Source organism: Oncorhynchus kisutch, unplaced genomic scaffold (assembly GCF_002021735.2).
Source record: "Oncorhynchus kisutch isolate 150728-3 unplaced genomic scaffold, Okis_V2 Okis02a-Okis13b_hom, whole genome shotgun sequence".
NCBI lineage: Eukaryota > Metazoa > Chordata > Actinopteri > Salmoniformes > Salmonidae > Oncorhynchus > Oncorhynchus kisutch.
This window is the reverse complement of record NW_022261979.1, coordinates 7,878,221-7,904,815: the sequence shown is the minus strand read 5'-3', so window position 1 is coordinate 7,904,815 and position 26,595 is coordinate 7,878,221. Positions and strand designations below refer to the sequence as shown.

General features: G+C 46.5%; 1 protein-coding gene across 14 annotated transcripts in view; it reads left to right on the top strand.

Moving 5' to 3' along the window:
* LOC109885437 (protein MTSS 1-like) overlaps window positions 1-16,993 on the top strand; it is a 113,200-nt gene extending 96,207 nt beyond the window's left edge. For 2 of the 14 annotated variants that reach the window (XM_031811846.1, XM_031811845.1), the window contains 8 exons: window positions 870-977; window positions 1,526-1,623; window positions 3,378-3,507; window positions 6,890-6,991; window positions 9,240-9,530; window positions 12,822-13,124; window positions 14,399-14,564; window positions 15,512-16,636. In XM_031811846.1, coding sequence (XP_031667706.1) covers window positions 870-977; window positions 1,526-1,623; window positions 3,378-3,507; window positions 6,890-6,991; window positions 9,240-9,530; window positions 12,822-13,124; window positions 14,399-14,564; window positions 15,512-16,149 — 1,836 coding nt within the window. In that variant the 3' untranslated portion in view covers window positions 16,150-16,636. Of the gene's footprint in view, window positions 1-869; window positions 978-1,525; window positions 1,624-3,275; window positions 3,508-6,889; window positions 6,992-9,239; window positions 9,531-12,821; window positions 13,125-14,398; window positions 14,565-15,511 lie in introns of all 14 variants that reach the window. The other 12 variants (XM_031811842.1, XM_031811840.1, XM_031811839.1 and 9 more) reach the window with 8 other exon arrangements.
* Window positions 16,994-26,595: the final 9,602 nt, after the last annotated feature.

Genomic DNA, 26,595 nt, shown 5'->3' with positions numbered 1-26,595 from the left:
GAGGAAATGTTCCTCATTAACACCCAGAGAAAATGTTCCTCATTAACACCCAGAGGAAATGTTCCTCATTAACACCCAGAGGAAATGTTCCTCATTAACACCCAGAGGAAATGTTCCTCATTGACACCCAGAGGAAATGTTCTGTTCCTCATTAACACCCAGAGGAAATGTTCTGTTCCTCATTAACACCCAGAGGAAATGTTCCTCATTATTAACACCCAGAGGAAATGTTCCTCATTAACACCCAGAGGAAATGTTCCTCATTAACACCCAGAGGAAATGTTCTGTTCCTCATTGACACCCAGAGGCAATGTTCCTCATTAACACCCAGAGGAAATGTTCCTCATTAACACCCAGAGGAAATGTTCCTCATTAACACCCAGAGGAAATGTTCCTCATTAACACCCAGAGGAAATGTTCTGTTCCTCATTGACACCCAGAGGAAATGTTCCTCATTAACACCCAGAGGAAATGTTCCTCATTAACACCCAGAGGAAATGTTCCTCATTAACACCCAGAGGAAATGTTCCTCATTAACAGCCAGAGAAAATGTTCCTCATTAACACCCAGAGGAAATGTTCCTCATTAACACCCAGAGGAAATGTTCCTCATTAACACCCAGAGGAAATGTTCCTCATTAACACCCAGAGGAAATGTTCCTCATTAACAGCCAGAGAAAATGTTCCTCATTGACACCCAGAGGAAATGTTCCTCATTGACACCCAGAGGAAATGTTCCATAAGAAGCACACTGCTGACGTTTCAGTTTAAGATGTTGTTGTTGTTGTTGTTGTTGTGATCAGTATGAGTAGGACTGATGACATCACCTGGATAAATGCAGGATCAATAAACACATTGTGATCCTTCCAGGATGAGGAGATCTCCATGCTAGGAGAGGTCACCCACCTCCAGACCATATCTGACGACCTCAAGATGCTGACCATGGACCCTCACAAGCTGCCCCCCGCCAGCGAACAGGTACCGTTACCCTGACCCTGACCGTATCCCTGACCCTGACCCTAACCCTGATCCTGACCCTAACCGTATCCCTGACCCTAACCCTGACCCTGATCCTAACCCTGACCGTATCCCTGACCCTAACCCTGATCCTGACCCTGACCCTAACCCTGACCCTGATCCTAACCCTGACCCTAACCCTGACCGTATCCCTGACCCTGACCGTATCCCTGACCCTAACCCTGATCCTGACCCTGATCCTGACCCTAACCATGACCCTAACCCTAACCCTGACCCTGATCCTAACCCTGACCCTGATCCTGACCCTAACCCTGACCCTGACCGTATCCCTGACCCTGACCCTAACCCTGACCCTAACCCTGACCCTAACCCTGACCCTAACCCTGACCATAACCCTGACCCTAACACTATAACCCTGACCCTAACCCTGACCCTAACCCTGACCCTAACCCTAACCCTGACCCTAACTCCACAGGGTTCCATTTCATATCTGTCCAATGTGTTTCCTCCTCAGACACTGATCTGTCATTGTTGTTCTGTCCTGTCAGGTGATTCTGGATCTGAAAGGCTCTGACTATAACTGGTCTTATCAGACTCCTCCCTCCTCCCCCAGCACCACTAGGTCCAGGAAGTCCAGTATGTGCAGGTAGGTGTCCTAGGACCAGAACCGCAGCTTGTCTACGCTGGGAGGGGCCTGTTCAGAACCTTCAGATGGAAATGGGTCATCTCTAGTAGTCCCAGTATGTAGTGGTGTCTTGGACCAGAACCAGACCACATCCAGAATGTTTCACCTTGAACTGAAAAACAACACTAGACCCATATTCACACATAGATCTGATCTAGGATCAGTTTTGCCAAAATTTTACATATTGAAACAATTATATAGACAGTGGGGAACTGATCCTACTCTTCGACGCCCTGATGAAGACAGACCCTGCCCCCCAGTGGTGGGTAGAGGAACTGCAGCCGTTTGTGATGTCATATCACTGCCCAATCTCTTCACCTACTTGTTTCCTGGGGGAATTGAAGATAGTTAATTCATTTCACCTAGACTTGTAAATATATCATTTTGTGTGTTATGATTGTAACTTCAGCCTTCCAGCTGTTTCTATAGAATATGAGTCATAATAAACCCCCCCTCCACCTCGTGTCCTTCCTTACATGGTCGTTGTTGTCGTCACACTGGTTTGGTTTGTAAAACACTTTGTGCTGTGATGCCTGCCTTGTTTTCATCTTGTGATCCATTTGACTTTGTTTACATTTTTTAAATTAAAGTTGTAGGATCCACAGATCCTAGTTAAAATGTCACTGTTGATGGTCGGTCAATGGACCCAATGATAAAGGCACATGTCTGTATGGCGACCACAGTCCAACTTGCTTGTAGTTGCACTGAGCATGATAGACGTTGATATATATATAAATATATATATAATATATATAAATATATAATATATATAAATATATAATATATATAAATATAATATATATATATATATATATCGTGGTAATGTTTATTATGATTTCATGCCTGGTTGTTTTAATATTTGAATTTGACTGGTTTGTTCACAGTCACTGCCTGCTGCATTGGTTTGGAGTGTTAACCCATTCACTGTCTGTCTGTCTGTCTGTCTGTCTGTCTGTCTGTCTGTCTGTCTGTCTGTCTGTCTGTCTGTCTGTCTGTCTGTCTGTCTGTCTGTCTGTCTGTCTGTCTGTCTGTCTGTCTGTCTGTCTGTCTGTCTGTCTGTCTGTCACCCTCCTGCCTGTTCCCCTGTCTGTCTCTCCACCTGTCTGTCTGTCTGTCTGTCTGTCTGTCTGTCTGTCTGTCTGTCTGTCTGTCTGTCTGTCTGTCTGTCTGTCTCCTTCTGTCTGTCTGTCTGTCTGTCTGTCTGTCTGTCTGTCTGTCTGTCTGTCTGTCTGTCTGTCTGTCTGTCTGTCTGTCTGTCTGTCTGTCTCTGTCTGTCTGTCTGTCTGTCTGTCTGTCTGTCTGTCTGTCTGTCTCCTTCTGTCTGTCTGTCTGTCTGTCTGTCTGTCTGTCTGTCTGTCTGTCTGTCTGTCTGTCTGTCTGTCTGTCTCTCACCCTCCTGCTTGTCTGTCTGTCTGTCTCTCTACCTGCCTGTCTGCCTGCCTGTCTGTCTGTCTGTCTGTCTGTCTGTCTGTCTGTCTGTCTGTCTGTCTGTCTGTCTGTCTGTCTGTCTGTCTGTCTGTCTGTCTGTCTGTCCACCTGTCTGTCTGTCTGTCTGTCTGTCTGTCTGTCTCTCCACCTGTCTGTCTGTCTCTCCACCCGTCTCACCCTAACAGCAGTCTGAACAGCGTAAACAGTAGTGACTCTCGCTCCAGCGGCACATCCCACTCTCACTCCCCTTCCTCCTCCTCCTGCTCCTCCCACTACGGCTACCGTAGCTCCACCCTGCCCCAGCAGGCCGTGGCACGACTGTCCTCCATGTCCTCCCATGACTCAGGATTCATCTCCCAGCCAGACACCTACACCTCCAAGTCACCATCACCCATGCCCCAGGAAACACTACCGCAGGTAAGACTAAACTACAGTACACTACAGTACACTACACTACACTACAGTACACTACACTACACTACACTACAGTACACTAAACTACACTACACTACACTACACTACACTACAGTACACTAAACTACACTACACTGCACTACAGTACACTACACTACAGTACACTACACTACAGTACACTACAGTACACTACACTACAGTACACTACAGTACACTACACTACAGTACACTACACTACACTACATTACACTACAGTACCCTACAGTACACTACACTACACTACAGTACACTACAGTACACTACACTACACTACAGTACACTACACTACAGTACACTACAGTACACTACACTACAGTACACTACACTACATTACACTACAGTACCCTACAGTACACTACACTACACTACAGTACACTACAGTACACTACACTACAGTACACTACAGTACACTACACTACAGTACACTACACTACATTACACTACAGTACCCTACAGTACACTACACTACACTACAGTACACTACAGTACACTACACTACACTACAGTACACTACACTACAGTACACTACAGTACACTACACTACAGTACACTACACTACATTACACTACAGTACCCTACAGTACACTACACTACACTACAGTACACTACACTACAGTACACTACACTACATTACACTACAGTACCCTACAGTACACTACACTACAGTACACTACACTACAGTACACTACACTACATTACACTACAGTACCCTACAGTACACTACACTACACTACACTACAGTACACTACACTACAGTACACTACAGTACACTACAGTACACTACACTACAGTAAACTACACTACACTACCAAGTGGTAAGACTCTACTATCTGTACACTGGACTCTTTACCCTGAGATTAAACCTTCACATCTTCTGGAAGTGTATGGACAGTTTAGTTTTCGGCAGTGTCCTGTCCCAGGCTGACTGTATGCATCAACAATAAATATATTATGATCGATTGGTCCTCAAGTGACCTTTGACTTCCTTATACATCATATATGAGAGACACTAGCCATCCCAGGTTGCTAGGATACCCTGCTCCTGAGGAGAGGGGCTTGGGGGAGGTCAGTAACTGGGCTGGCTGTTCGACAGACCAGTCCTGTCAGTACCTCAGCTGAACTACCAGAGTCCTGTTGGGAGGTCAGTAACTGGGCTGGCTGTTCGACAGACCAGTCCTGTCAGTACCTCAGCTGAACTACCAGAGTCCTGTTGGGAGGTCAGTAACTGGGCTGGCTGTTCGACAGACCAGTCCTGTCAGTACCTCAGCTGAGAGAGTTCCTCTTTGGTAACAGTACATAAGCCTTGATCAAACTCTTCTCTTACTAGTTGAAAACTCATCTGTGTGGGTGTGGATACGCTTTCTAGATGACTGAGGATATTATACTGCTATTATAGTTGTTATAAAACCTGATATTATGGTCAGGGGACAGGTTGGTCCAGAAGACTACAGGTTCAGACAAGGTTGACCACATGAGCAGACCTTGGTGTTCACCCCTGGAGTCTATTGGTCATGATGGGGAGCCCTAACCCTGATCACAAACCATCCTGGCTCAGTCCAAGGGGAGGCAGGTAGCCTAGTGGTTAGAGTGTCAGTCTATACTGTCAGTCTATAGTAGTAACCGAAAGGTTGCTAGATCGAATCCGTGAGCTGACAAGGTAAAAATCTGTTGTTCTGCCCCTGAACAGGCAGTTAACCCACTGTTCCTAGGCCGTCATTGTAAATAAGAATTTGTTCTTAACTGACTTGCCTGGTTAAATAAAGGTAAAATAAAAAGTGGCTTTCAGAGGGTCTAATTAACCCTCAATTTAGCTCCTCACCTGCTCTGTTTTGGGACAACCTTGAGTAGAGGGATGGGCTTGGAACTCAGTTATAGTTGAGGTTCGTTACAACTCGTTACAAGGCCAACTTCCAGTCCAGAGTAGAGTCCCCACTTCCTCTGTTAGGTCACTGTCAGTCTAGAGTAGAGTTCCTTCCTCTGTTAGGTCACTGTCAGTCTAGAGTAGAGTCCCCACTTCCTCTGTTAGGTCACTGTCAGTCTAGAGTAGAGTTCCTTCCTCTGTTAGGTCACTGTCAGTCTAGAGTAGAGTTCCTTCCTCTGTTAGGTCACTGTCAGTCTAGAGTAGAGTTCCTTCCTCTGTTAGGTCACTGTCAGCCCAGAGTAGAGTCCCCACTTCCTCTGTTAGGTCACTGTCAGTCTAGAGTAGAGTTCCTTCCTCTGTTAGGTCACTGTACTGAACAAGGTCTCAGAGTGACGACCACTAATACTGCCGCACCGCTACTCCATAGAAAACCACCAGGAGAATACTACTCCATAGAACACCAGCAGGAGAATACTACTCCATAGAAAACCAGCAGGAGAATACTACTCCATAGAAAACCACCAGGAGAATACTACTCCATAGAAAACCACCAGGAGAATACTACTCCATAGAAAACCACCAGGAGAATACTACTCCTGGGCTTTCTGTGTCTGGCTTTAAACTCTTTAACCATGATGCTTCGTACCAGACTGTCTATCTGCTTCTCCCTCTGCTGTCCACAAGGACAGTTAATGCTAAATGATTCTATCCTCTGACTCACCTCTCTGCTTGGTTTCACTTCAGCTAATTCCCCCCTGAATCTCGGTGCTAACCTCCCTGCTGGCAGGGAGCTGTTGTTTTTAAACGTGCCCATGCAGCTCACTGACTGATTGATGCCTTCTAACGTCTTCCCTGCTGTTCTGTCTTTATGTGCTGGCTACAATACACGCCTTCCTCTCCTTTATGTGCTGGCTACAATACACGCCTTCCTCTCCTTTATGTGTTCAATTCCTCTGTGACTTTCTGTGGCTGTCTGTGGCTGTCTGTGACTGTCTGTGACTGTCTGTGGCCATGTGTGACTGTCTGTGACGGTCTGTGACTGTGTGTGACTGTCTGTGACCATGTGTGACTGTCTGTGACTGTCTGTGACTGTCTGTGACTGTGTGTGACTGTCTGTGACCATATGTGACGGTATGTGACCATATGTGACGGTATGTGACTGTCTGTGACTGTGTGTGACTGTCTGTGACTGTCTGTGACCATATTTGACGGTCTGTGACTGTGTGACTGTCTGTGACTGTGTGTGATGATATTTGACGGTCTGTGACTGTGTGTGACTGTCTGTGACTGTCTGTGACCATATTTGACCGTCTATGACTGTCTGTGACTGTGTGTGACTGTCTGTATGTTCATATCCGGTCATCTTTTAACCCTACACTGAACTCAAACTCCTCTCTTTTTTTTACACCAAAACTCTCTGCTCTTGCCTTGTGCTCGTCCTCGTGTCGTGTCTGTCTGCCTCCACCCAACCTGCCGTTCCTCCAGCCTTGCTCCAGCTCTGGCTCGTCTGAGGCCTCTGACACCTGCCAGTCTGTCAGTGAGTGCAGCTCTCCCACCTCAGGAGGGCCTCTGGCTGCAGTTGACAAGGTGAAATACTCCCTCCATCCCTCCTTTGAGAGGAAGCACCCCCCCTGCCCTCTCATGATAGATACCCTACCCCTCATCCCCTCTCATGATAGATACCCTACCCCTCGTCCCCTCTCATGATAGATACCCTACCCCTCGTCCCCTCTCATGATAGATACCCTACCCCTCATCTCCTTGTTGTAGCCCTTATTCTAGATTCTCCTCACAGGAACCATCGTGTTCACCTTCTCCACACCCCTCTACCCCATCCAGGTGTTCCACCCACAGCTTCCTTTCACCTGTCTGATCGCTGCTGTTACGTATCCAGTCTCATGGGTCATCATGGTGGTTCACATACATTTCAGAATTCAGAACCGCGGTCCGGTTTGTCAATCAGGCAGGATTCATTTTCTTAGTTTACTCCTTTTGTTTATTTGTTCTTCTGAAATGTTGAGTTATTTGTATTTCATTCACCAACTTTTATCTTGTGTTTCTGATTGTGTTGGTTTATTATCCTGACCCTATTGTGTTGTTTAATTATCCTGACTCTATTGTGTCAGTTTATTATCCTGACCCTATTGTGTTGTTTAATTATCCTGAACTATTGTGTTGTTTTATTATCCTGACCCTATTGTGTTGTTTTATTATCCTGACCCTATTGTGTTGTTTTATTTTCCTGACCCTATTGTGTTGTTTTATTATCCTGACCCTATTGTGTTGTTTTATTTTCCTGACCCTATTGTGTTGTTTAATTATCCTGACCCTATTGTGTCAGTTTATTATCCTGACCCTATTGTGTTGGTTTATTATCCTGACCCTATTGTGTTGTTTTATTATCCTGACCCTATTGTGTCGGTGTATTATCCTGACCCTATTGTGTCGGTTTATTATCCTGACCCTATTGTGTTGGTTTATTATCCTGACCCTATTGTCCTGACCCTATTGTGTCGGTTTATTATCCTGACCCTATTGTGTTGTTTTATTATCCTGACCCTATTGTGTCGGTTGATTATCCTGACCCTATTGTGTTGTTTTATTATCCTGACCCTATTGTCCTGACCCTATTGTGTTGGTTTATTATCCTGACCCTATTGTGTTGTTTTATTATCCTGACCCTATTATCCTGACCCTATTGTGTTGTTTTATTATCCTGACCCTATTGTCCTGACCCTATTGTGTCGGTTTATTATCCTGACCCTATTATCCTGACCCTATTGTGTTGTTTTATTATCCTGACCCTATCGTCCTGACCCTATTGTGTCGGTTTATTATCCTGACCCTATTGTCCTGACCCTATTGTGTTGTTTTATTATCCTGACCCTATTGTCCTGACCCTATTGTGTTGTTTTATTATCCTGACCCTATTGTGTCAGTTTATTATCCTGACCCTATTGTGTCGGTTTATTATCCTGCCCCTATTGTGTTGGTTTATTATCCTGACCCTATTGTGTTGGTTTATTATCCTGACCCTATTGTGTCGGTTTATTATCCTGACCCTATTGTGTCGGTTTATTATCCTGACCCTATTGTGTTGTTTTATTATCCTGACCCTATTGTGTCAGTTTATTATCCTGACCCTATTGTGTTGTTTTATTATCCTGACCCTATTGTGTCGTTTTATTGTCCTGAACCTGTTGTGTTGTTTTATTGTCCTGACCCTTTTGTGTTGGTTTATTATCCTGACCCTATTGTGTTGGTTTATTATCCTGACCCTATTGTGTTGGTTTATTATCCTGACCCTATTGTCCTGACCCTATTGTGTCAGTTTATTATCCTGACCCTATTGTGTCGGTGTATTATCCTGAACCCTATTGTGTCAGTTTATTATCCTGACCCTATTGTGTCAGTTTATTATCCTGACCCTATTGTGTCGGTTTATTATCCTGAACCCTATTGTGTTGGTTTATTATCCTGAACCCTATTGTGTCGGTTTATTATCCTGAACCCTATTGTGTCGGTTTATTATCCTGAACCCTATTGTGTCGGTTTATTATCCTGAACCCTATTGTGTCGGTTTATTATCCTGAACCTATTGTGTCGGTTTATTATCCTGAACCCTATTGTGTCGGTTTATTATCCTGAACCCTATTTGTGTCGGTTTATTATCCTGAATCCTATTGTGTCGGTTTATTATCCTGAACCCTATTGTGTCGGTTTATTATCCTGAACCCTATTGTGTTGGTTTTTATAATTTGACAAATTTCTCAAATGTTGTGTTTTTATGTTTGTTTGTTTGTTTGTGTCATTCCGTTCCCCTGCTCATGCTCAGTTGTCTAACGGGTATGACCACTACGGCGATCACCATCATTCAGACTCTTCATACCTGATGGGAGGGGGCTCAGGCCTGGGGGGGTCCTACCTGATGGGAGGGGGCTCAGGCCTGGTGGGTTCCTACCCCCTCTTCCCTCCCTCCTCCCATTCCACCTCCATCACCTCCTCCTCCTCCTCCTGTCCGTCCCAGTCGTGGTCCAGGCCGGGCTCGGCCCTGCTACCTGACTACCCTCATTACTGCACCCTGGGGCCTAACATGGTCCCCACCTCTAAAGTCCCCAGCTGGAAGGTTTGTTTGTTGGTTCAGTCCTCCTCCTCATCATGTCCTGACTCCTTGTGTTCCTGAAACATCAACATCCTGTCATTACGTAGGACCCTCTGAATTACTATGACATTATGATTATGTTACAGTCAGATTGAAAAATGACTGTAGGACGATATACTACATCGTCTTCTACACGTTTCATTGGTAGATTTCAGATGTGTTCCTGGAGAAGAGGTATTTGAAGATGGTGATAATAGTTCAGAATCCCCAGCTGACAGGATCTTCAGAGGCCCATGATTAAAGAGCACAGCTACAGATACCAAGCTCTGTGTGGAGGAGGTGAACTCAGCTATGTATCTGTATCCTGTAGGACTGGGTAGAGGAGGTGAACTCAGCTATGTATCTGTATCCTGTAGGACTGGGTAGAGGAGGTGAACTCAGCTATGTTTCTGTATCCTGTAGGACTGGGTAGAGGAGGTGAACTCAGCTATGTATCTGTATCCTGTAGGACTGGGTAGAGGAGGTGAACTCAGCTATGTATCTGTATCCTGTAGGACTGGGTAGAGGAGGTGAACTCAGCTATGTATCTGTATCCTGTAGGACTGGGTAGAGGAGGTGAACTCCGCTATGTATCTGTATCCTGTAGGACTGGGTAGAGGAGGTGAACTCAGCTATGTATCTGTATCCTGTAGGACTGGGTAGAGGAGGTGAACTCAGCTATGTATCTGTATCCTGTAGGACTGGGTAGAGGAGGTGAACTCAGCTATGTATCTGTATCCTGTAGGACTGGGTAGAGGAGGTGAACTCAGCTATGTATCTGTATCCTGTAGGACTGGGTAGAGGAGGTGAACTCAGCTATGTATCTGTATCCTGTAGGGCTGGGTAGAGGAGGTGAACTCAGCTATGTATCTGTATCCTGTAGGACTGGGTAGAGGAGGTGAACTCAGCTATGTATCTGTATCCTGTAGGACTGGGTAGAGGAGGTGAACTCAGCTATGTATCTGTATCCTGTAGGACTGGGTAGAGGAGGTGAACTCAGCTATGTATCTGTATCCTGTAGGACTGGGTAGAGGAGGTGAACTCAGCTATGTATCTGTATCCTGTAGGACTGGGTAGAGGAGGTGAACTCAGCTATGTATCTGTATCCTGTAGGACTGGGTAGAGGAGGTGAACTCAGCTATGTATCTGTATCCTGTAGGGCTGGGTAGAGGAGGTGAACTCAGCTATGTATCTGTATCCTGTAGGACTGGGTAGAGGAGGTGAACTCAGCTATGTATCTGTATCCTGTAAGACTGGGTAGAGGAGGTGAACTCAGCTATGTATCTGTATCCTGTAGGACTGGGTAGAGGAGGTGAACTCAGCTATGTATCTGTATCCTGTAGGACTGGGTAGAGGAGGTGAACTCAGCTATGTATCTGTATCCTGTAGGACTGGGTAGAGGAGGTGAACTCAGCTATGTATCTGTATTCCTGTAGGACTGGGTAGAGGAGGTGAACTCAGCTATGTATCTGTATCCTGTAGGGCTGGGTAGAGGAGGTGAACTCAGCTATGTATCTGTATCCTGTAGGACTGGGTAGAGGAGGTGAACTCAGCTATGTATCTGTATCCTGTAAGACTGGGTAGAGGAGGTGAACTCAGCTATGTATCTGTATCCTGTAGGACTGGGTAGAGGAGGTGAACTCAGCTATGTATCTGTATCCTGTAGGACTGGGTAGAGGAGGTGAACTCAGCTATGTATCTGTATCCTGTAGGACTGGGTAGAGGAGGTGAACTCAGCTATGTATCTGTATCCTGTAGGGCTGGGTAGAGGAGGTGAACTCAGCTATGTATCTGTATCCTGTAGGACTGGGTAGAGGAGGTGAACTCAGCTATGTATCTGTATCCTGTAGGACTGGGTAGAGGAGGTGAACTCAGCTATGTATCTGTATCCTGTAGGACTGGGTAGAGGAGGTGAACTCAGCTATGTATCTGTATCCTGTAGGACTGGGTAGAGGAGGTGAACTCAGCTATGTATCTGTATCCTGTAGGACTGGGTAGAGGAGGTGAACTCAGCTATATATCTGTATCCTGTAGGACTGGGTAGAGGAGGTGAACTCAGCTATGTATCTGTATCCTGTAGGACTGGGTAGAGGAGGTGAACTCAGCTATGTATCTGTATCCTGTAGGGCTGGGTAGAGGAGGTGAACTCAGCTATGTATCTGTATCCTGTAGGACTGGGTAGAGGAGGTGAACTCAGCTATGTATCTGTATCCTGTAGGACTGGGTAGAGGAGGTGAACTCCGCTATGTATCTGTATCCTGTAGGACTGGGTAGAGGAGGTGAACTCAGCTATGTTTCTGTATCCTGTAGGACTGGGTAGAGGAGGTGAACTCAGCTATGTATCTGTATCCTGTAGGACTGGGTAGAGGAGGTGAACTCAGCTATGTATCTGTATCCTGTAGGACTGGGTAGAGGAGGTGAACTCAGCTATGTATCTGTATCCTGTAGGACTGGGTAGAGGAGGTGAACTCAGCTATGTATCTGTATCCTGTAGGACTGGGTAGAGGAGGTGAACTCAGCTATGTATCTGTATCCTGTAGGACTGGGTAGAGGAGGTGAACTCAGCTATGTTTCTGTATCCTGTAGGACTGGGTAGAGGAGGTGAACTCAGCTATGTATCTGTATCCTGTAGGACTGGGTAGAGGAGGTGAACTCAGCTATGTATCTGTATCCTGTAGGACTGGGTAGAGGAGGTGAACTCAGCTATGTATCTGTATCCTGTAGGACTGGGTAGAGGAGGTGAACTCAGCTATGTATCTGTATCCTGTAGGGCTGGGTAGAGGAGGTGAACTCCGCTATGTATCTGTATCCTGTAGGACTGGGTAGAGGAGGTGAACTCAGCTATGTATCTGTATCCTGTAGGACTGGGTAGAGGAGGTGAACTCAGCTATGTATCTGTATCCTGTAGGACTGGGTAGAGGAGGTGAACTCAGCTATGTTTCTGTATCCTGTAGGACTGGGTAGAGGAGGTGAACTCAGCTATGTATCTGTATCCTGTAGGGCTGGGTAGAGGAGGTGAACTCAGCTATGTATCTGTATCCTGTAGGACTGGGTAGAGGAGGTGAACTCAGCTATGTATCTGTATCCTGTAGGACTGGGTAGAGGAGGTGAACTCAGCTATATATCTGTATCCTGTAGGACTGGGTAGAGGAGGTGAACTCAGCTATGTATCTGTATCCTGTAGGACTGGGTAGAGGAGGTGAACTCAGCTATGTATCTGTATCCTGTAGGACTGGGTAGAGGAGGTGAACTCAGCTATGTATCTGTATCCTGTAGGACTGGGCTAAACCAGGACCCTATGACCAGCCCATGGTGAACACCCTTAGAAGGAGGAAGGACAAGGATCCTGTACCAGCAGACACCAGCTATGCCCCACTACCACTGCCTGCTGGTGTCATCCCAGCACCTGGGGGCAGGAGTTTACCACTGCCTGCTGGTGTCATCCCAGCACCTGGGGGCAGGAGTCTACCACTGCCTGCTGGTGTCATCCCAGCACCTGGGGGCAGGAGTCTACCACTGCCTGCTGGAGTCATCCCAGCACCAGGGAGCAGGAGTCTACCATTACCTCCACCACCCAAGGTCAGCTGGACACATGCTTTAACCTGTCTAGGACTGGGCGTTCCGCTAGCGGAACCCCTCGCCAACAGCCAATGAAATTGAAGGGCGCCAAATACAAATCATCAGAAATCTCATAAATCAGATTTCTCAAACATACAAGTATTAGGCACCATTTTAAAGATAGAATTCTCGTTCATCCAGCCCCCCGTGTCTGATTTCAAAAATGCTATACAGCGAAAGCTCCACAAACGATCATGTTAGGTCACCACCAACTCACAGGAAAACCCAGCCATTTTTCCAGCCAAAAGAGAGGAGTCACAAAAAGCACAAATATAGATAAAATGAATCACTAACCTTTGATGACCTTCATCAGATGACACTCATAGGACTTCATGTTACACTATACATGTATGTTTTGTTCGGTAAAAATCGTATTTTACATTGGCGTGTTATGTTCACTAGTTCCAAAACATGCAGTGATATTGCAGAGAGCCACATGAATTCACAGAAATACTCATTATAAATGTTGATGAAAAATTCAAGTGTTATGCATGGAACTTTGGATTACACTTCTCCTTAATGCAACCGCTGTGTCAGATTTCTAAAAACTTTATGGAAAAAGCACAATCTGAGAACGGCGCTCAGAGCCCAAACCAGCCAGAGAAATATCTGCCATGTTGGGTAGTCAACATTAGTCATAAATAGCATTATAAATATTCACTTACCTTTGATGATCTTCATCAGAATGCACTCCCAGGAATCGCAGTTCCACAATAAATGCTTTGTTTTGTTCGATAATGTCCATCATTTATGTCCATTTATGTCCAAATAGCTTCTTTTGTTAGGGCGTTTGTTAGGGTGTTCTGGTCCAGTCAGATGAAAAGTTCAAAAAGTTATATTAAAGGTCGAAGAAACTTGTCAAACGAATCAATCTTTAGGATGTTTTTATCATAAATGTTCAATAATGTTCCAACTGGATAATTCCATTGTCTGTAGAAAAGCAATGGAACGAGAGATGCCTGGGACTGATTAGGAGGCAGTTCACTCTGGGCACACTATTCACCCAAAAGTGAAAATGCTGCCCCCTATCCCAGAGAAGTGAATCTATATTTTATACAAATGTCTGAGGCAAGTCACACAATTTTTCTTGAAATGTCTAGTTTGACTGTGTGTCTGTGTGTGTGTGTGTGTGTGTGTGTGTGTGTGTGTGTGTGTGTGTGTGTGTGTGTGTGTGTGTCTGTCTGTGTGTGTGTGTGTGTGTCTGTCTGTCTGTCTGTCTGTCTGTCTGTTTCCAGGTGTGTGAGATGGAGGCCCATGAGGAGCTGGCTCTGGCCCTGTCCAGAGGTCTACAGCTGGACTCACACACACAGCGTTCCAGTAGGGACTCTCTACACTGTTCTAGTGGCTACAGTACCCAGAGTACCACCCCGTGCTGTTCAGAGGACACCATACCTTCACAAGGTTAACACACACACACAAACACACCGAGAAAATATGCAACAGGAACTAATGGGGATCCATAATAAACCCCAGGAAGAGTAGCTGCTGCCTTGACAGGAACTAATGAGGATCCATAATAAACCCCAGGAAGAGTAGCTGCTGTCTTGACAGGAACTAATGGGGATCCATAATAAACCCAGGAAGAGTAGCTGCTGCCTTGACAGGAACTAATGGGGATCCATAATAAAACCCCAGGAAGAGTAGCTGCTGTCTTGACAGGAACTAATGGGGATCCATAATAAACCCAGGAAGAGTAGCTGCTGCCTTGACAGGAACTAATGGGGATCCATAATAAACCCAGGAAGAGTAGCTGCTGCCTTGACAGGAACTAATGGGGATCCATAATAAACCCCAGGAAGAGTAGCTGCTGCCTTGACAGGAACTAATGAGGATCCATAATAAACCCCAGGAAGAGTAGCTGCTGTCTTGACAGGAACTAATGGGGATCCATAATAAACCAAGGAAGAGTAGCTGCTGCCTTGACAGGAACTAATGGGGATCCATAATAAATAAATAAAAAATAAGAATAAAAAATGTCCTAACATGTCTCTCACTCTTTCTCTTTATCTCTCTCTCCCTCTCTCCCTCTCCCTCTTTCTCTCTCCCTCTTTCTCTCTCCCTCTCTCTCTCCCTCTCCCTCTTTCTCTCTCCCTCTCTCTCTTCCTCTCCCTCTTTCTCTCTCCCTCTCCCTATCTCCCTCTTTCTCTCTCTCTCCCTCTCCCTCTCTCCCTCTTTCTCTCTCCCTCTCTCTCTCCCTCTCCCTCTTTCTCTCTCCCTCTCTTCCTCTCCCTCTCCCTCATTCTCTCTCCCTCTCCCTCTTTCCCTCTCCCTCTCCCTCTTTCTCTCTCCCTCTCAATTACTCTTTCTCTCTCCCTCTCTCTCTCTCTCTCCCTCTCTGTTTATTCCAGTGTCAGACTATGACTATTTCTCCATGGGAGGGGACCAGGAGGTTGACCAGCAGGAGTTTGACAAGTCATCCACCATCCCCCGTAACAGTGACATCAGCCAGTCCTACCGTAGGATGTTCCAGTCCAAAAGACCAGCCTCCACCGCCGGCCTACCTTCTACGGCTGGCTCCGTCATCATGACCCCTGGGGTCGCCACCATCCGCCGCACGCCCTCCACCAAGCCCTCGGCTCGCCGCGGGACCACCGGCCCCATCCCCATCCGGACCCCCGTCATCCCAGTCAAGATCCCCACCGTGCCTGGCCTAGTTGGGGGAGGATTCCCTGGGGGGCTGGGGATTCCTGGAGGACCAGGAGTAGGGGTGGAGGAACCAGAGGAGGCCCAGAGCCCTGAGTCTCCAGCCCAGGGAGAGGAGGGGGAGCTGGGGGTACTTCCCCTGGCGTTCTGGAGTGGTCAAGCAACCACCAACCCTCCCTTGGCCCCTCACCAGCCTAGGGGCCAGTGTCAGGGCGAGGGGGGGTCCCTGGAGGATGGGGAGGTTATGGATGGTCAGGGGGGAAACATGCTGCTGGTTATCCAGAGAGGAGTCAAGCTGAAGAGGACCAATACCAACGATCGCTCAGCACCGCGCATCGTATAAGAGGAGAGCCACCGTGGCACCATGCAGCATCAGAGGAGGGTATCCTACCTAGCTGTACCTAGCTAGCCTACCGCCTGCCCATTGACAGGACAGACAGGACACAGCTCATGTCCACTGCGCTAAGGGGGGGTCTCCTGTATACTACTTACCGTCCAGCGGCCTCACTGACAGACGGGACAGAACAGAACTCAGCTCATGTCCATTCCATGTGATGCTGTGTGTGGTGACAGACAGAGCTCTGCTCGTCGTCTCAGACGGTGCAGAAGGTGGTCTCTTGTTGGACAGACAGTGGAGCAGCTCAGAGTTGTGTTAATTATGTTCTCTCTTAGTTCTGAATGTGTAAATAATTATGCATGGTATTTTCTCTTTGTTGCTTCCTGTGGCCCAGTTCTGTTGACTCTAGTCCTCCCACCCCCATTCCTCCCCTCCTCAGTTCTGTTGACTCTAGTCCTCCCACCCTCATTCCTCCCCTCCTCAGTTCTGTTGACTCTAGTCCTCCCACCCCCATTCCTCCCCTCCTCAGTTCTGTTGACTCTAGTCCTCCCACCCCCATTCCTCCCCTCCTCAGTTCTGTTGACTCTAGTCCTCCCACCCTCATTCCTCCCCTCCTCAGTTCTGTTGACTCTAGTCCTCCCACCCCCATTCCTCCCCTCCTCAGTTCTGTTGACTCTAGTCCTCCCACCCCCATTCCTCCCCTCCTCAGTTCTGTTGACTCTAGTCCTTACACCCCCATTCCTCCCGTCCTCAGTTCTGTTGACTCTAGTCCTCCCACCCCCATTCCTCCCCTCCTCAGTTCTGTTGACTCTAGTCCTCCCCGCCTCAGTTCTGTTGACTCTAGTCCTCCTCCCCATTCCTCCCCTCCTCAGTTCTGTTGACTCTAGTCCTCCCCTCCTCAGTTCTGTTGACTCTAGTCCTCCCACCCCCATTCTTCTCCACCTCAGTTCTGTTGACTCTAGTCCTCCCACCCTCATTCCTCCCCTCCTCAGTTCTGTTGACTCTAGTCCTCCCCTCTTCAGTTCTGTTGACTCTAGTCCTCCCACCCCCATTCCTCCCCACCTCAGTTCTGTTGACTCTAGTCCTCCCACCCCCATTCCTCCCCACCTCAGTTTTGTTGACTCTAGTCCTCCCCTCTTCAGTTCTGTTGACTCTAGTCCTCCCACCCCCATTCCTCCCCACCTCAGTTCTGTTGACTCTAGTCCTCCCACCCCCATTCCTCCCCACCTCAGTTCTGTTGACTCTAGTCCTCCCCTCTTCAGTTCTGTTGACTCTAGTCCTCCCCTCCTCAGTTCTGTTGACTCTAGTCCTCCCACCCCCATTCCTCCCCTCCTCAGTTCTGTTGACTCTAGTCCTCCCACCCCCATTCCTCCCCTCCTCAGTTCTGTTGACTCTAGTCCTCCCACCCCCATTCCTCCCCTCTTCAGTTCTGTTGACTCTAGTCCTCCCACCCCCATTCCTCCCCTCTTCAGTTCTGTTGACTCTAGTCCTCCCACCCCCATTCCTCCCCTCCTCAGTTCTGTTGACTCTAGTCCTCCCACCCTCATTCCTCCCCTCCTCAGTTCTGTTGACTCTAGTCCTCCCCTCCTCAGTTCTGTTGACTCTAGTCCTCCCACCCTCATTCCTCCCCTCCTCAGTTCTGTTGACTCTAGTCCTCCCACCCCCATTCCTCCCCTCTTCAGTTCTGTTGACTCTAGTCCTCCCCTCTTCAGTTCTGTTGACTCTAGTCCTCCCACCCTCATTCCTCCCCTCCTCAGTTCTGTTGACTCTAGTCCTCCCACCCTCATTCCTCCCCTCCTCAGTTCTGTTGACTCTAGTCCTCCCACCCTCATTCCTCCCCTCTTCAGTTCTGTTGACTCTCGTCCTCCCACCCTCATTCCTCCCCTCTTCAGTTCTGTTGACTCTAGTCCTCCCACCCCCATTCCTCCCCTCCTCAGTTCTGTTGACTCTAGTCCTCCCACCCCCATTCCTCCCCTCTTCAGTTCTGTTGACTCTAGTCCTCCCACCCTCATTCCTCCCCTCTTCAGTTCTGTTGACTCTAGTCCTCCCACCCTCATTCCTCCCCTCCTCAGTTCTGTTGACTCTAGTCCTCCCACCCTCATTCCTCCCCTCCTCAGTTCTGTTGACTCTAGTCCTCCCACCCTCATTCCTCCCCTCCTCAGTTCTGTTGACTCTAGTCCTCCCACCCTCATTCCTCCCCTCCTCAGTTCTGTTGACTCTAGTCCTCCCCTCCCCATTCCTCCCCTCTTCAGTTCTGTTGACTCTAGTCCTCCCACCCTCATTCCTCCCCTCCTCAGTTCTGTTGACTCTAGTCCTCCCCTCTTCAGTTCTGTTGACTCTAGTCCTCCCACCCTCATTCCTCCCCTCCTCAGTTCTGTTGACTCTAGTCCTCCCCTCCTCAGTTCTGTTGACTCTAGTTCTCCCACCCTCATTCCTCCCCTCCTCAGTTCTGTTGACTCTAGTCCTCCCACCCTCATTCCTCCCCTTTTCAGTTCTGTTGACTCTAGTCCTCCCACCCTCATTCCTCCCCTCCTCAGTTCTGTTGACTCTAGTCCTCCCACCCTCATTCCTCCCCTCCTCAGTTCTGTTGACTCTAGTCCTCCCACCCTCATTCCTCCCCTCTTCAGTTCTGTTGACTCTAGTCCTCCCACCCTCATTCCTCCCCTCTTCAGTTCTGTTGACTCTAGTCCTCCCACCCTCATTCCTCCCCTCTTCAGTTCTGTTGACTCTAGTCCTCCCACCCCCATTCCTCCCCTCCTCAGTTCTGTTGACTCTAGTCCTCCCACCCCCATTCCTCCCCACCTCAGTTCTGTTGACTCTAGTCCTCCCCTCTTCAGTTCTGTTGACTCTAGTCCTCCCACCCCCATTCCTCCCCTCCTCAGTTCTGTTGACTCTAGTCCTCCCACCCCCATTCCTCCCCTCCTCAGTTCTGTTGACTCTAGTCCTCCCACCCCCATTCCTCCCCTCTTCAGTTCTGTTGACTCTAGTCCTCCCCACCTCAGTTCTGTTGACTCTAGTCCTCCCACCCTCATTCCTCCCCACCTCAGTTCTGTTGACTCTAGTCCTCCCACCCCCATTCCTCCCCTCTTCAGTTCTGTTGACTCTAGTCCTCCCACCCCCATTCCTCCCCTCCTCAGTTCTGTTGACTCTAGTCCTCCCCTCTTCAGTTCCAAGGTGCCAAATTATTTGAAGCTATTGAAAGAACTGTTTTAGATTTATTGTAAAGATTGTGGCATCTTAGTGACACAACTATCAGGGGCACCAAGCTGTTTGGTATGGAAACCGATTTCATGTTTCAATTTCATATTTTCAGATCTACAATCCACAATAGCTGTTGTAGGAGGCTTTATGTTATGCTCAGTATTTCAACTGTTTTTAATAGCATGTGTTTTGCCAGTTAATCAGTCATCTCTTGGTAACAACTTACTTTCACATTACGCTGTACATTTCCACATGAGGGACCTGATAAACCTGTCATTATTCACCAATACAGACAATAACACCACGTATGAGAACGGGAAGGCCCCTTTATTACGGGGAAAGTGAAAGATGTACAACGTTGAAATGGTTTTGACTAGAAGAGAGAAATAAAGGTTGCGTTTGATTATGTCATGTTATTATTATAATTTTATTATTATTATGTTTGTGATTTTGTGTTTTCTGTCCTTGACAGTTCTGATCAGAGACGCCTGATTAAAGCCTTACCTCTGTAAAAGTTACACTGTTTATTCCTCCGACCACGAAGAAGAAGAAGAAGGCGTAACTATCTTATTCCTCCGACCACAAAGAAGAAGAAGAAGGCATAACTATCTTATTCCTCCGACCACAAAGAAGAAGAAGAAGGCATAACTATCTTATTCCTCCGACCACAAAGAAGAAGAAGAAGGCATAACTATCTTATTCCTCCGACCCGGAAGAAGAAGAAGAAGAAGAAGGCGTAACTATCTTATTCCTCCGACCACGAAGAAGAAGGCATAACTATCTTATTCCTCCGACCAGGAAGAAGAAGAAGAAGAAGAAGGCGTAACTATCTTATTCCTCCGACCAGGAAGAAGAAGAAGAAGAAGAAGAAGGCGTAACTATCTTATTCCTCCGACCAGGAAGAAGAAGAAGAAGAAGGCATAACTATCTTATTCCTCCGACCAGGAAGAAGAAGAAGAAGAAGAAGAAGGCATAACTATCTTATTCCTCCGACCAGGAAGAAGAAGAAGAAGAAGGCATAACTATCTTATTCCTCCGACCAGGAAGAAGAAGAAGAAGGCATAACTATCTTATTCCTCCGACCAGGAAGAAGAAGAAGAAGAAGAAGAAGAAGGCATAACTATCTTATTCCTCCGACCAGGAAGAAGAAGAAGAAGAAGGCATAACTATCTTATTCCTCCGACCAGGAAGAAGAAGAAGAAGAAGAAGAAGAAGGCATAACTATCTTATTCCTCCGACCAGGAAGAAGAAGAAGGCATAACTATCTTATTCCTCCGACCAGGAAGAAGAAGAAGAAGAAGGCATAACTATCTTATTCCTCCGACCAGGAAGAAGAAGAAGAAGAAGGCATAACTATCTTATTCCTCCGACCAGGAAGAAGAAGAAGAAGAAGAAGGCATAACTATCTTATTCCTCCGACCAGGAAGAAGAAGAAGAAGAAGAAGAAGGCATAACTATCTTATTCCTCCGACCAGGAAGAAGAAGAAGAAGAAGGCATAACTATCTTATTCCTCCGACCAGGAAGAAGAAGAAGAAGGCATAACTATCTTATTCCTCCGACCAGGAAGAAGAAGAAGAAGAAGGCATAACTATCTTACAACAGGCTCATAGTAAAGCATCTAATATCAAGTATCCATCCAGTCTACTCCCTCGTGATAATTCATTGTAAATCAACAACTTTTAAATCCCTGCTTGAATTGTATTTCAGTTGAAGCGCTGAGCCGTAGCAGCAGATGGAGACCTAGGGTGTATCCCAAATAGCATCCTCTTCCCCATATAGTGCACTAGAGAAATCTATATGTAATCCAGTGTAAATACCGTATTGACGAGACAGACCAGGAACACATGTTTATTAATTTATTCCCTCTTCAGATCTTTATTTCTCTATTTGTGTACTCGCTGTACTCAGATCAGATCACAGATCCGGTTCTGTCGCTGTACTCAGATCAGATCACAGATCCGGTTCTGTCGCTGTACTCAGATCAGATCACAGATCCGGTTCTGTCGCTGTACTCAGATCCGATCACAGATCCGGTTCTGTCGCTGTACTCAGATCAGATCACAGATCCGGTTCTGTCGCTGTGCTCAGAACAGACCGGGTTCTGTCGCTGTGCTCAGAACAGACCGGGTTCTGTCGCTGTACTCAGAACAGACCGGGTTCTGTTGCTGTACTCAGATCAGATCACAGATCCGGTTTCTCTGTTCCACTACTCTACTGGTTTCTCTGTTCCACTACTCTACAGGTTTCTCTGTTCCACTACTCTACTGGTTTCTCTGTTCCACTACTCTACTGGTTTCTCTGTTCCACTACTCTACTGGTTTCTCTGTTCCACTACTCTACTGGTTTCTCTGTTCCACTACTCTACTGGTTTCTCTGTTCCACTACTCTACTGGTTTCTCTGTTCCACTACTCCACTGGTTTCTCTGTTCCACTACTCTACTGGTTTCTCTGTTCCACTACTCTACTGGTTTCTCTGTTCCACTACTCTACTGGTTTCTCTGATCCACTACTCTACTGGTTTCTCTGTTCCACTACTCTACTGGTCTGACCTTCAGTACTTCTCCATCTACATCTATAGATTAAGCTCTTTGCTTGTTTTTCAAAGAACCAAATGGCCTCATATGTAATTGAATATCTCCAGAACACGGACAAACTATTCATGATTACTGTACAGATCAGAAAATGCCAAGCTAGCAGTGTAATGGCCACTTCAGATTACTGGGACACAAATTGCTGGGACACAGATTACTGGGACACAAATTACTGGGACACAGATTACTGGGAACACAAATTACCGGGACACAGAATACTGGGACACAGAATACTGGGACACAAATTACTGGGACACAGATCACTGGGACACAGATTACTAGGACACAGATTACTGGGACACAGATTACTGGGACACAGATTACTGGGACACAACCAACAACATGATCATTCTGTAAAGAGCCTTGAGGATTGGTGTTTATGTTGTCTTGAACCTGATGGGAACAATCTGAACAGCAGGGTTGGGGATCAATGTCATTTCAATTCAGGAAGTAAAGGAGTCGACCCTGACCACCTGACCAGGGGCAGTTTTTTGAGGAGTCGAGGTCCTCGTGCTACAAATGGGAAATTAAAAACCTTCAGCATTTTTAAATATATATTAAATCAGGTTCTGTTGCATTCAAATGACTGTGAATTTAAACCTTTAGTTCTTTGGAAAGCATATCCTGATTTCCGTAACATATTGAATCTCCGTTATGCTAATACAAGATGGAACATTGTTTGCAGAAAATCTATTGAACAATAATTTCCCCTTTGTTGTCTGTTGACTGTCGTTGTTTTGCTCGTGTTTGGTTTCTACCCGCCTCCCCCTCATCTTTCAGATGGGACGTTAAACGGGTGTCCTGACTCTCTGAGGTCATTAAAGATCCCATGGCACTTATACTAAGAGTTAGGGGTGTTAACCCCGGTGTCCTGGCTCTCTGAGGTCATTAAAGATCCCATGGCACTTATCGTAGGGGTGTTAACCCCGGTGTCCTGGATAAATTCCCAATCTGGCCCTCAAACCATCACGGTCACCTAATAATCCCCAGTTTACAATTGGCTCATTCATCCCCCTCCTCTCCCCTGTAACTATTCCCCAGGTCGTTGCTGTAAATGAGAACATGTTCTCAGTCAACTTACCTGGTAAAATAACGGATAAATAAAATACAAATCTGAAGCCTGTATTCATAGGGTGCATCCCAAATGGCACCCTAGTCAATACAGTGCACTACTATGGGCCCTGACCAAAAGTACTACACTATATTAGGAATAGGATGTCATTTGGGACAGAGACAATGTATCACTAAGAGATCTCCGTGCTTCTACACCTGCATTGCTTCCTGTTTGGGGGTTTCAGGCTGGGATTCTGTACAGCACATTGTGACATCATCTGATGTAAGAAGGGCTTCATAAATACATTTGATTTGATTGATTTGATTCTAAAACGGTGAACTGTTCTCCCATCCCATCTAGCAGATGCGTTCTGCATATAATGTTATCATTCTGCGTGGCATTCCAAGTGGCGCCCTAATTAGGTTTCTGTTTGGGACGTAAACATTATCCTGGTCATTGTGTCCCCACATCCTTTTGGGGATATTGTACGTTGTGTATAAACCTTTCGTTGTAATGGTGCAGTACTTTATTTCAATGGACAGACATAATTGTTTGTTTTTCTAGATATTTAAATTGAAAGCATATCTTGATATTTTTTAAAGTTGCCAAATGTTATGTGTAAAATTATGATTATTCTAATAGTTTATTAATAATTTTGTGTTTTGCTATATGGGTAAAAGCAGATGGTCACATTATTACTAAAACCTTGTTTTCTAATGATTTAGTAGCAGAGTTGGGCTCAATTCCATTTCGATTCCAGTCATTTCAGAAAGTAAAACCAAATTCCAATTCCGAATTGGAACGGAAGACGATTGGAATTGGAATTTCAGTTTACTTCCTGAATTGACTGGAATTGAAATGGAATTGATCCCAACCCTGTTTAGTAGTTAGTTAGTACTGAGAGTTGACCTCTGTGTTTTTCCCTGTTATTTTCAGCAGTTCTACTGGTGATATCTGTTTCTAGAACGTTTTTTAAATTCGGTGTAATTAATGAATGTTTCAGCACATATTAAATGGCAAATACTATTTGAATCTGTGTGGTGACTGACTGTGTGATTCACTTACACTGAGTCTACAAAACATTAGGAACACCCCCCATTTGCCCTCAGAACAGCCTCAGTTTGTCAGGGCTCATGGACTCTACAAGGTGTCAGAAACGTTCCACAGGGATGCTGGCCCATGTTGAACGTGAAAAACCCAGCAGCGTTGCAGTTCTTGACACCAACCGGTGCGCCTGGTACCTACTACCAAAACCCCGTTCAAAGGCTCTTCAATCTTGTGTCTTGTCCATTTACACCACTGAATGACACTCAGACACAATCCATGTCTCTAATTGTCTCAAGGTTTAAAAAATCCTTCTTTAACCCCGTCTCCTCCCCTTCATCTACACTGATTGAAGTGGATTTAACAAAGTGACATCAATAAAGGATCATAGCTTTCACCTGGTCAATCTGTCATGGAAGGAGCAGGTGTTCTTAATATTTTGTCCACTCTGTGGATATCCGTCTTTCAGTGGAGGCTGCTGAGGAGAGGACGGCTCATAATAACACCTGGAACGGAGTGAATGGAATGGCAGCAAGCACACGGAAACCATGGAAACCATGTTTGTTTGATGTATTTGATACCATTCCATAAACTCCGCTCCAGCCATTACCACGATCCCCGTCCTCCCCAATTAAGGTCCCACCAACCCCCTGTGGTGGACTCACATGCAGAGTGAGCCCTGTCCTCCCCAATTAAGGTCCCACCAACCCCCTGTTCCGTATTTCCTCCCCTCAACCAGACCTCGTCCGGGTGACATTGCTCTTAATGTCCACTAGGGGTCAGTCTTGTCAAGGTTTTCATTCATGGTCGACAGCACTAGTAGGACTACAATAGTAGCAGATACAGTGAATGAAGCATACTATTTACAGGGTGGACATGAGTCTGTCTGCCTTTTGTCAGGAGAATAAAGCAACCCACACATAGCAGGCTCTTCTGGGCTCTGCATCCAGTTAGTGACATCATCAGTCTCACAGAACTTCTCCTGTAAGAACAATGACTGTCCCTGTACTAGTGACTGACTGTCCCTGTACTAGTGACTGACTGTCCCTGTACTAGTGACTGACTGTCCCTTTACTAGTGACTGACTGTCCCTGTACTAGTGACTGACTGTCCCTGTACTAGTGACTGACTGTCCCTGTGCTAGTGACTGACTGCCCCTGTACTAGTGACTGACTGTCCCTGTACTAGTGACTGACTGTCCCTGTGCTAGTGACTGACTGTCCCTGTGCTAGTGACTGACTGTCCCTGTGCTAGTGACTGACTGTCCCTGTACTAGTGACTGACTGTCCCTGTACTAGTGACTGACTGTCCCTGTGCTAGTGACTGACTGTCCCTGTACTAGTGACTGACTGTCCCTGTGCTAGTGACTGACTGTCCCTGCACTAGTGACTGACTGTCCCTGTACTAGTGACTGACTGTCCCTGTACTAGTGACTGACTGTCCCTGTACTAGTGACTGACTGTCCCTGTGCTAGTGACTGACTGTCCCTGTACTAGTGACTGACTGTCCCTGTACTAGTGACTGACTGTCCCTGTGCTAGTGACTGACTGTCCCTGTGCTAGTGACTGACTGTCCCTGTACTAGTGACTGACTGTCCCTGTACTAGTGACTGACTGTCCCTGTACTAGTGACTGACTGTCCCTGTACTAGTGACTGACTGTCCCTGTACTAGTGACTGACTGTCCCTGTACTAGTGACTGACTATTGACTGACTGTCCCTGTACTAGTGACTGACTGTCCCTGTACTAGTTACTGACTGTCCCTGTACTAGTGACTGACTGTCCCTGTGACTGTCCCTGTACTAGTGACTGCCTGTCCCTGTACTAGTGACTGACTGTCCCTGTACTAGTGACTGACTGTCCCTGTACTAGTGACTGACTGCCCCTGTACTAGTGACTCTGTAGTACTCTGTGTCCCTGTACTAGTGACTCTGTAGTACTCTGTGTCCCTGTACTAGTGACTCTGTAGTACTCTGTGTCCCTGTACTAGTAGTCTACCCTCTGATGTCGTAGTAACATAGTAATTCCACACCAAGCCCAAGAAAGGGATGTTTAGTTTTTAGGGCTGTCTCTGTGATGAGGGGATTGTTAGCTTCAGTTGTGACTGTGGCCAGGATACAGAGATTGGATGGAGAGCTATATGATGACTTGGGTCACTGTCTGTGGACTGATGATGCGCCAGATTGCGCTTTGAAGACAACTGGGAACTCGGGGAAAAAAGCAGGTCAAATCATGACGTCAGTGATCTTCATGTCGGAAAGTCGAAGCTCTAGAAAGATGCCCGAATTTCCGAATGAGTTGACCGTTCAAACCATTTTAGCCTGCCGGAGCTCGTTTTTTTCGAGTTCCCAGTTGTCTAAATAAATAGATTGCGGAGAGGCCACCGTTCGGACTAAAATACGTTTCCCATAATGCGGCAGCAGAAATGTAGTTTTTCAATAGCCCTAGTGCTCATCTGGGTAATGTAGTCACTAAAAATAGCATGTAGAACGTTCTTTAATGGCATTACATATGGAATGAAAAATACATTTCCCATGTTGTCATACATGTACTATGGTCAAA